Source organism: Plasmodium malariae (genome assembly GCF_900090045.1).
Source record: "Plasmodium malariae genome assembly, chromosome: 10".
NCBI lineage: Eukaryota > Apicomplexa > Aconoidasida > Haemosporida > Plasmodiidae > Plasmodium > Plasmodium malariae.
Genome location: NC_041784.1, coordinates 2,099,933 through 2,111,333, shown reverse-complemented (window position 1 = coordinate 2,111,333; position 11,401 = coordinate 2,099,933). Strand labels below are relative to the sequence as shown.

At 20.2% G+C, this 11,401-nt stretch overlaps 2 protein-coding genes across 2 annotated transcripts; both read left to right on the top strand.

The window, feature by feature from the left end:
- Positions 1–3,458: 3,458 nt before the first annotated feature.
- PmUG01_10053300 (STP1 protein) lies at positions 3,459–6,044 on the top strand (the record flags this gene model as incomplete). Its single annotated transcript, XM_029005732.1, has 4 exons — positions 3,459–3,479; positions 3,609–4,629; positions 4,716–4,801; positions 4,890–6,044. 4 exons carry the CDS (start codon positions 3,459–3,461, stop codon positions 6,042–6,044), a joined length of 2,283 nt encoding a protein of 760 aa, XP_028862292.1.
- Positions 6,045–8,936: 2,892 nt separating this feature from the next.
- Positions 8,937–9,918, top strand: PmUG01_10053200 (tryptophan-rich protein; the record flags this gene model as incomplete). The annotated part of the gene is made up of 2 exons (XM_029005731.1): positions 8,937–9,026; positions 9,130–9,918. The coding sequence occupies 2 exons, from the start codon at positions 8,937–8,939 to the stop codon at positions 9,916–9,918; spliced, it is 879 nt and encodes a 292-aa protein (XP_028862291.1).
- Positions 9,919–11,401: the final 1,483 nt, after the last annotated feature.

Below are 11,401 nucleotides of genomic sequence, written 5' to 3'. Positions count from 1 at the left end.
AGTTCATTAACATATTTTAATTATTCTACACTTTTAAAGTTAGATATATACTTTTTACGAGTTCCATATTCATTTAAAAATTTTTGCAATTGATTACATGAATTATTTCTATTTTGCTCAGCATATCTATTTATATTACTATTATATAATTAATAATATTTTTCAGCATAGATGCGATGATTGTACATGTTAAATTGTTTCATAGTAAACTTTTTAGAATCAGTAATACATATAATTTATGTTAAAATGTATAATGAAAAAAGAATTTTATAGTAATCTTCTTTTTAGAAAAGTATAAAAATAGATATCTTCAAGTTATATTTGGAACTCCATATATAAAACATTATATTCCATAAAAATCGAACATTTTATTTTTTGTATATATTCTAATATATAGCTAGCATAAATATATAAATAATACTTTAAAAATTGTTAATATTATTTTATATATATTTTATTTTTTATGTATGTATAATTTAGCAAATATAAAAAAGACTTAATGTGAAAGGTTTCTGAACTTTATGCAGACGTACATATAAGAATGTATTTTCCTTATATAATATATACTCAATAAGGAGAAAATATAATATTTTACAAAGATAATAAATAATTTTTATAGTATTCCTTAATATAGAAAAAACATAAATAAGTTATTCAAATATATATATTTTGTTTTATTGAAACAGTCCCAAAAAAATATTTAGGAACAAGGATTTTTACTAAAATAGAAAAATCCTCTTTAAATGTAAATGTTTAAGGGAATTTCATTATATACAACGTTTATTTTTATTCTGCTTTGTAAGTTACATTTGTATTATTATGAATATATAAAAATGCATTATTATTTATTTCATTCTAAACATCAGCTATATGTAAGATAGTTAGAGAGCCTAGTTGTTCTAAAAATTAATAAAAACCAAATGAGCGCTTCCATAAATGCTGTCGTAAAAAATTATATATATATTAAAAAGATAATAATATAATATTGTTAATTATTGTAAATTTTTTTTTTTTATTATTTTTTAATTATTCATTTGGAAGAATAATATTTAAGTGAACAATAGTATAATGTATTTACGTGATTATAATTAATATTGGGCATATAATTTTTTTATATTTATTAGAAATTTGTTTTTAATACATAATGAATACAAATATTTTTGCATATTTTTTCCGTTAAAAGTATTCTTAATAAAATATTATTTATATATATATATATATATACATAATGGAATATCGTTAGTCCATTTTATATGAAAATTCCACTTATTTAATATATCTATTTTAACATTAAAATATACTATTTAAATAAATTAATAAAATAATCATCGTAATATAGACAAATATCAAATAATTCATAATAATATTTACTATTTTTTTCATTTACATAAATTATATGTTATGTATAAACTGTAATGTTATTCAATAAATTTTATAAGATATTTAAAATATAATAGTAAAGGATACATCAAAACAGTAAGATTTTTCATACATATATAAAACAATAAAAAAAAAAAAATAGAGGAAATAAATTGTTTTATATACACTTGATAACAATTATAATAATGTTCTTCCAATATACCTTCACATATTTCAGAAAATTATATTTTCTTTTATTTTGCTACCTAATCAAGCACTATTACATATATATTATGTACTATATTTTGCGCATATCTTATACATTCAAATGAGATATTTTAAACATATATTATCTTAAAAAATGATGAATTATTTTCACATATATTCCCATGTACAATGTAATAAATAAAAATATTTAAAAAAAAAATGAGATGGAATGTAAGGGATTAAAATATAAAGAACAGAAAAAAAAAAAAAAAATTGAGTAAAAATAAATTCAAAAATTACAAATAAGTAAAAACCAATAATTCTTTAATATAACAGATTGGTTAAACATAATTATATTACATCAACCACTAATTCAAATAATTATTTACTAAAATTTACTAATATATATATTATTTTAATTTCTTGCTTATTCATTATCTTTTATATGCTTGTTTCAAAAGAAATTTTAAAATAAGTAATAATATATTTACATTAACAAATAATATATTATAATGCAAGTAATATTTTTAAAGAGTTCTGTGATTTCATTTATTGATTAATATTTAAAAATATACTATAAGCTAATACTTAATTTTGTTATTCTAGATCATAAATGAATACTTAATAATAGTCTTAAAACGATTTTTTCATATTCATAACAAATGCAGAAAAAAAAAAAAAAATAGAAATAAAATTAAAAATTTTTTTCTATGATGTATTTATTAGAATATATATATGAATAAGTACAAAAAAACAGTTATGAAACTTCAATAATGTTGTATTATTTAATTTAATATATTATTGCATTTACGTAAAATTTAGTATTATTATTTTTCATTACATAGTTATAATTCATTTTACGTTTTTTTAGACATGCAGTACGAATAACATTCTCACAAGTATATTCTAATAATTTTTCATATATTTCATAAGCAGTCAACATTTTATTCAATAAATAATATACCTTAACTTATTCTTTATTAATTAACATTTAGTTCAAATGAAATCAATTTTATTCAAAAGTGGTTATAGACAAATACACAACATACGTATATATGTATATGTATGATAATGTATACTATTTAAAATTATTTTGTAGCATAATGTATAGCATAACTTATTAAATTTTTGGTAGATTATTTGCATATATTATTAAATGGATTATGTGCATTATAATGTTATTTATCATTCTCAAAAACAGAAACAATATAGTATAATTTATATATTATTATTTCCCATTTCTATATATAAGGTATTAAAAATAAAAAACTGTTAACAATATAATTACAATGTAGTGCGCAATGTGGGAAAAATGATAAATGTAACATAATAACAAACATACTATAAGTGTTAATAATTATCTGGTTTATAGATTATTTATTTTCCAAAAAAACTTGAACAAAAAGAATTGTTTACCTTAATACAACAGCATTTATATACGGTTTTTTGCGTTAAAAACAAAAAAAAAGATCCAAAAAAAAAGCAATAAATTGATTAGTAATACTTTTATATAATAAATTTTAATTTATTTTTCATTTAATTTATATGTAATTTTTTTTTTGTAAGTTATTGTGATTCCTTTAATGAAGGTTATATAAATTTTATATACTAATATATACTTAACCACCATTTAATTTCAAAACATATTTAGGATATATCTTCAATTGTTTTATATTTACTTAAGTTAAAATAAGATAAAACTCTTACAGAATAAATAATAATAAATTTATTTACTTTATATTTCTGATATAAATTACTACGTAGCTCATAAATATGTAATTCCTTTTAATACATCTTAATTTTTAAAATACGATACTGATACAAAATGTACACGATTAATTTTCTTTAAGATTTTCATTTTCAACGAACTAGAGCATCGATATAGGGTCATTATGGAAAATTGTATACCTAAGGTAATATTCATTTTTTTTTTAAACTATTAAATTCATACATAAATTATTTATTTATGATAAAATATGTTACAGTGCAATGAACATAAAACTTAATACTTACGTAATTTTTAATAATTCTTTTAAATTCAGCATTTCACTATTTCTGGAACGGCAGGATTTTCGCTAACCCTCACAGAACCATTTAGGACTATTAGAACTTACGTACAAAATAGAACTAAATTCTTAAAAACGGCAAATAACGAAAATTTATTTAGAGAAGAATGCAAACAATTAGCTGATTTTCTAATTAAGAATATGTCTCCTCCTCGGCATACAAGCCAACATATGTGGGAATCATTATTAAAGTTTCAACTACACCATTACTTTAAGGATATAACTAATTATGGTGGATGCCCTATGATTTTAAAAAAAGAACATAAAGAACTTTTAGAATTAAAATATAAAGAAGAGGATTTCTGTAAAAAAAGAAGTATAGATTTGAATGTAATAGAAACAATAAAAAAAAAAAACTCAGGTAAATGTGAAAATACATGTTTAGACAAATGCAAAACATATAATGCATGGATTAAAGAGATGCAGAAGCAATTTGAAGAAAAGAAAAACCTCTTCGAAAGATGTTACAAAGTGGAACCAGCAAAAAAGACCAAAAAACTAACTAAAGAATCGACATGTGATATAATGAATCAAGAAACATTTAAAGAACTTTCTGAATGTACAACCTCGAATTCAGCAGAAACTACTGTAGGATTACTTGAAAATAAAAGATTACAAAGTGGAACTGAAGGTACAGATCAAAATATTCCCAAACCTCAAAATCAAAATATAGATGTGCCCACTGCACCAGAAGCACAAACTGAACTTGAACTACAAATTCCATCACAATCTCCATCAAAACTTATTAAAAGTGAAGCTTCAGAAATTCAGCATTCAACTAAAGAAACTGAGAATTCACAATCTTTAACAGATGCATCATTAGAAAAAACTAAAATTTCTGAAGATGTACATGCAGCATCAGAAGTTACTAATGAATTACTCTCTCCAACTGTTCAAGACATACAATTATCTCCTGATCCTAAGAATACACAGCCAACTCATAGTGCATCGACATATACCTTAGCACATAGTCCTCCTCAAATACCCCATACTCCAGGTATCACTAATTTTACTTATATTTCTACATTTTAAATAACTATACTAAATAATATATACATATATATGTATAAAATACAATTACAGGTACGACATTAAATCCAAGTGATAAATATACATCATCTATTTTAATAAGTTTGGTAATTATTATTATATTTTCTCTTTTTATTAAAGTAATATAATAATAAAAGTTTAAAAATATGAAAATCTTTTATTTATTTTAATAGCTTATTTTATAAAAATGTTTTTCTTATACTATAGTTTGCTTTAACTGGAATGTTTAAAAAAAAAAAAAAGATAAGAAGAAGACATGTGAAATTTCTGAGATTGCTTGTACCTTCATTTTCTAACAAGAAGAGTACAATTTTTATGGATGATCCTTTAGAACACACAATATATGATGATGAAGAAATTATAAAAAAAATAAAAATAAATGAACTTACAAAAAATGTAAATTTATCAAAGCGAAAAAGAGACAGATCCAAAATCATAGTAGAAGTACATATGGAAGTACTCGAAGAATTCAGAAATAAAGAATGGGAAAACATCCAAGACGAATTTTTAGAAATATGCATAGATGAGTTCACAAAAGAAGATAATATAACCTTTCCTAATTTAATTGATGATGATCTAATAATAGAAAATATTAAATGTATCAGTGATATTAAAAAACAAAATATTCTATGGAATAAATGGATACAAAGACATAGAAATCTTTCTCAAAATCTGAAAAAAGACTATTGGTTTAATAATTTGAAGGATGAATGGAAAAGAGAAGTATCTTACATACAAGAAATGGAAGAAATAAAAAAGAAATCTCCAAATGAAAATCAAAAAGTTTCATATTTAGAAAGAGAAAAAGATATATGGAGACAGTGGATATCAAAAAAGGGTATGATTATACAACAACATCTTGATCAGTACTGGAATAATGGATTAGCAGAGGAGTTGCAGAATATCTCAGATGAATATGTAAATGAAGATACTAAAAATTATGTATCACTATTAAATGTAGAAGAATTGAAGCACAAAGAAAATTATAAAGAATTATGTAAATATATAAAAAAAAAATTATTAACAAAGTTTTGTATTCTCGTGCTTATAACAGTATTAGAAGAATATAAAAAGGAGGTAAACCTTGAAAATAGGGAATCATATTTGGATAGATCCATAAATGAATGGAAAGGAGAAGGATATTCAAGTAAAAAGCAAGAAATTACAGAAAATATAATTGAATATAATAAAAATGATATAGAAAAGAAAAGAAATGAGGAATTTGATGCTCATATACGGAAAGATAGTTTCAGAAATGAGATAGAAGATTGGATAAGAGAAGATGACTTACATGCAAATTCTATAGTTAGTGATATAACAGTAGACAAATCAGATGAAATAGAAGAAAAACACTTTCTATAAATTCATAGGTATACTTCCATAATATATTTAGATGATATTTAAGAAAAAAGGCTATTAATGAAAAATTTTATTTAAATTTTTTAATGTCTCTAGATAATAAAGAAAATGAATATAAAGTAATAAGTAATAAAAAGAAAAAAAAATTCATTAAATATGAGGTTTGAAATTGAAGCACTTCAAATATATTACAATTATATATACATTTTTTATTTCTGTAATATTATCCATTAAAACAATATATTAATACTTGTTTCAATAAAAGTACTAAGATATTAATATACCTATACAAAAAAGCAGTTAATATTAATATTTTCCGAAAAAGTTAAACTTGGAAAAAATTATAATTTAGAATAAGGAAACAAAAAAAAATAAATAAATTGTAACACTATTCTTGAATTAACACAGTATTATTACAAAAATTTTTATAATTCTATTTTATCCTATTACTTCATAATATTTAGTTATTTTCACATTTAGAAATATATTTATTTGTATCTTTTTTACATTCCCATAGTTCGACCGTTTCATGTTTTAATTTATATAAAGATTTTGTTCTTAAAAAAAAAAAAAAAAGTAAAAAAACTCCTTATGAAAACATAATGATAATTTACGGGAAATTTATATTATAAGTTACATTATAGAAAAATGTATGCTATGTACTTAATGAAAACATCTTAATCTGTTATGAGTTAATTGATATTTGCATATTAATAGTGTTCATTTATTGTATATCTTTAAACATTTATATATTAGATATATTTGTGTTCTTTTAAATTATTTATTTTTTCTCCAAATTAAAAAATTATATTTAAAAATTTTATTTCTTAATGACGAAATTCATTTTATCCATAATATATATGGCATTATAAACGAAACACATTTACATATATATATATATATATATATATATATTGATAAAAAGAATATTTTTCCATTCATAGGAAAATAGGAAAAAGATAGCATAAATCATTTTGCTTTATATTTTACTACAACTCTGGGAGCCATTCTCAATTAGGAAGTGTTATATAATAATATTTGTAAAGGATTGTATTATTTATTGTATTAATTATAAATTGCTAATATGTAAAATAATTATTATTAATGATTTATAAAATATTATTAAAAATAACAACTTTACAGTAAATCATGGAAATGATATATCAAATCCATTTTTCAATATTATTATTCATTTGCCATGCTATGCTACGTTATATAAATATATTTTATGATATTATCATTTTCTGTTCTCACTAAAACATAATATTAATTAAATTTTAACTAAATACTCTCTTTCACATTTAATAAGTTAATTTTTCCTTTTAAAATATAAAACCCTTTTTACCTTCTTGTGCATATTTCAACAACCATAAAAAGTTTGGTACCCACATTTTTTATAATATTTTACTTCCTATTAGAAAAATTTTTTTTTATAATATTTTTTAAAATTATTCTAAAAATATTAATTAAAATTTTTTAATATGACAATTCTTAAAATATATTAATAAATAAAAAATATTTTTATTATAAAATTTTATTAATATAACAAATAATATTCTTGTTATTAACGTATAATAGTAAAAAATTATACAAGCAAACTGTTATTCCGTTTTCTTTAGAATTATTAAAATTCATACCAAACAAAGAGATATATAATAATTTTTTCTTAGGATATTTCATTATATTTATTCTTATGTTTTAATATCAGAAATATTCAATCAATAAAAAAATTAAATAATAAAAATATGTAAATAATGTTTCTTTTAATTAAACAAATTGTGTCAAAAATAATGGCAAGCATTAGAATGTATTTTAGAGAACTTCGTTTATTAATAAATAAAAATTGGACAAAAAATATAAAATATGAAGCAAAAAATAAAATAAAAAAATGAAACAATAATTAACAAAGTTTAAAAAATTAAGATATAAAGTAAAAAGAGAATAAAAATAAAAAACTAAGAAAAATATATATACTACATAAAATAAATTCAGAAAATAATAGAACAATTAGAAAAATAAAAAACACAATTAAAAAAACTCCTAAAATAATGTAAGTAAATTTTTGAAAAAAAGTGTAAAAAAACTTAAGGAAAATATAATCCATTTTAAATGTTGAAAAGTTTTTTTTTAATTCCTTATTATTATTCTCTGTATAATTGTCAATTATGTTTAAACATAATTTAAGTGTAAATTCAATATTGTAATTTTTATTTTTTTGTATTTTTTTCTAATTTAATTTTTATCTTCATTTCTAAATTATTATATATATTATATTCACATAATTACGCAGAATAATATTTTCATAAAAAAAAAAATTATGATAACAAAAATGTTAATAAAGAGGTAAGTTATTTATTAATAAAACATATATGGATAATATTGATGATATACTTATATGTTAAAAAGTAACGAATTGAATTACTTATTATAAATCTTGAAATTTTATCTTTCTATCTATATCTATATATAAATATATATATACATATACATGTTTAGTTTAAGTTTTACAATAATCCTATATTTTATTATTATTTAGATTTTAAAATTAAATATTTAAAAAAAAAATAATTAATTATTATTAAAATATTGTAAGTTGACATAGGTAAATAAATAAATATTTAATTACATTTAAGTAAATATAGGTGTTTCTCTATAGAATTGTTTTAACCTTATTATAAAAATTATAATACTTAATTTTTTGGATCCATATTTTTTTCATTGAAAAATTTTTATTTTATTATTTTTTTTTAAATAGTAATTTAAATACTTTTTGTAAACCATTTTCTCATGTTCCGCGTTATTTTTATACTTATTAATTTAGAGTTCATGCTTTTGTAATTTAATATATTTTATTGAAAAATAAATAATATAAAATAAAACTATAAAATATTTAAGATGAAATCAATACTCTTTTTTGTATCAGCTTCCGCTGTTATATTTAAATTATCTTCTACCTCTGAAAGTGTTAATGGTTGCTTTAGTGGGGTAATATAAAATATTTCAAATAAATATATTTAAATTTTAGTTTATTCTATTTAAAAATTATGTTAATATAAAAAACATATATTCTTTTTTATATTTTATTTAGATATGTAGTGGAAAAACAAAACCTGCACTTTGTAAGTCTTATAATGGTCCTGAGGATATGCCAATATTTTATTTAAGGCAAAAGATATTGGAATTTAAAACATTAGAAGAAAATAAAAATGAAAAATGGAAATTATGGTTTAAAAAACAAAAAAAAGATATGATAAAGGATTTTAAAAAGAAAAATAATGCTTGGTTTGGAAACAAAAATGAGAAATGGAATAATTTTTTGTACAACTTAGAGGAAAAATGGTTACACTATAATCCCTATATGCAGGAAGAATATAAATCAGATCTTTATGATGTATGCTCTAATTGGAGTGACAATCAATGGATAGAATGGTTCAAAACACATGGATTAAATTATATAACATCAGATTTTGAAAGTTGGTTCAATGAAATTATATCATCTTACAATAAAATTATGACATGCAAGTTAATGTATTGGAAAGAAAAGAAGAAGAATGAATGGGATTCACATCCTTTTAGGTTATACGAAGTTGATCGCTGGACACGCTGGTTGGAAAAATTATTATTTCTAGATAAAGATATTTATATAAAAGTTTCAGCGTATAGAGAATGGGACCAAAGAATAAGGAATGAAGAGTATTTGTGGAACTTTTTAATTAAGCGTATTAAAAAAAAATATATAAATGACGTAAACACGATGGTAAAACAGTGGTGTAAAGAAGTTATGAACGACTATAACAAATGGTTGATATCCTTTTATATAAATTGGATAGAAAATAAACAGTGGAATGTATGGCTTATAGAAAAGAAAATGAAATAGATTAGTGAATAAAAATAATAAATATTATAGTAACATTAACATAGAGGAATGACAAATTTTTCATCAATTTAATTTCCAGGATAGATATTTCATCATGTATAAGTGAACACTAGGAAACAGACAAATATGTATAATAAAAAACATATAAAATAAAGATAAGTTAGTTAATCTTTTTCCTTATACAGCCATGAGAAATGAATATATTATATTTTTCTTGAACGAAGAGGATGCTTATTGGAAAAAAAAAGAAACACAGAATAAAAATGAAGCTGGATAACTGAAAAGAAGAACTGAATAATGTTTACATTCGAAAATTCACATTAAATAAAATATAGAATAGTTATATAATTGTAACTGCAATTTTCCATTCATATATAAAAAATCACAATGTACTTTTAAATTTATATGCATATATTGCATTTGTGTTTAAATAGTGTTTGTTCTTATATATTACTTCATGTTCTTGAATTTTCTCAGTATATGAAAAATATTATATTTTAGAAAAGTACTTTTGCTTTTTTCATGCAATTTATAAAAATAATGTTTCATTTTAAAACATATATACTATCATGTATTTATATTAGAAATATATTTCCTAGTTAATACTACATTCATTCCCATATATCATAATATTACTTCTATAATTAGGATGTCTAATATAATTAAGGATTTTTCTTTAGATTTAAATTTATTAGTCAGAATATAAACAATTCATTCCTTAATTCAAATTACCAAATAAGTATAAAATTCCTCAGAATAAATTGTTTTAACTCTTCAATATTACAAATTAAATGAGTACAAAGTATACATTTTTGCATTATGTAGCATGAGTGCATTTGTTTAATTTGTAACAGTATAGATATAAAATTACCCTTATTTTATTGGATTAAGATATATTACATATATACTAGTTAAATAAGCATTGAATTTTCATTTTTAATCATAATGTTTAACATTACCCCATTTGATAATATGATGCAAGTATATATGCATGTATTTTTTGTATTATTTTATTTGATATAAAATGAACGGATAACACTCTATATGCGTAATCGTTAATATAATGGATTTAAATTTTTAAATATTTTCTAATTCTTTTTTATATTTATTTTATATTTTTTTGGAAGATGTTTTTCAAATAAATTTCTTCTTTTTTTTATTCATTCTACAATTGTACTCTATTTATTATCTAAAATTTTATTATTTCTCCTTCTTTTTGTTTCTTCTAAATATTACTTTAAAAATTTTTTTCACTCAATCACCTCTTTACATACCAATATATATCCTTTTTTTTTTTGTTTAATTTTTAATAACAAAAAATAAAAGGCATTAATTTTCCCTTTATTTTGGCATTATCAACATATACTGTAACTCAATATTCCATATTAACGAAAAATTAAAAATTATATAATTTAACATATATTGAAATATTTTCGTAGACAAAACATATATATCTTGAATTTACTTATATACATGTCAAATA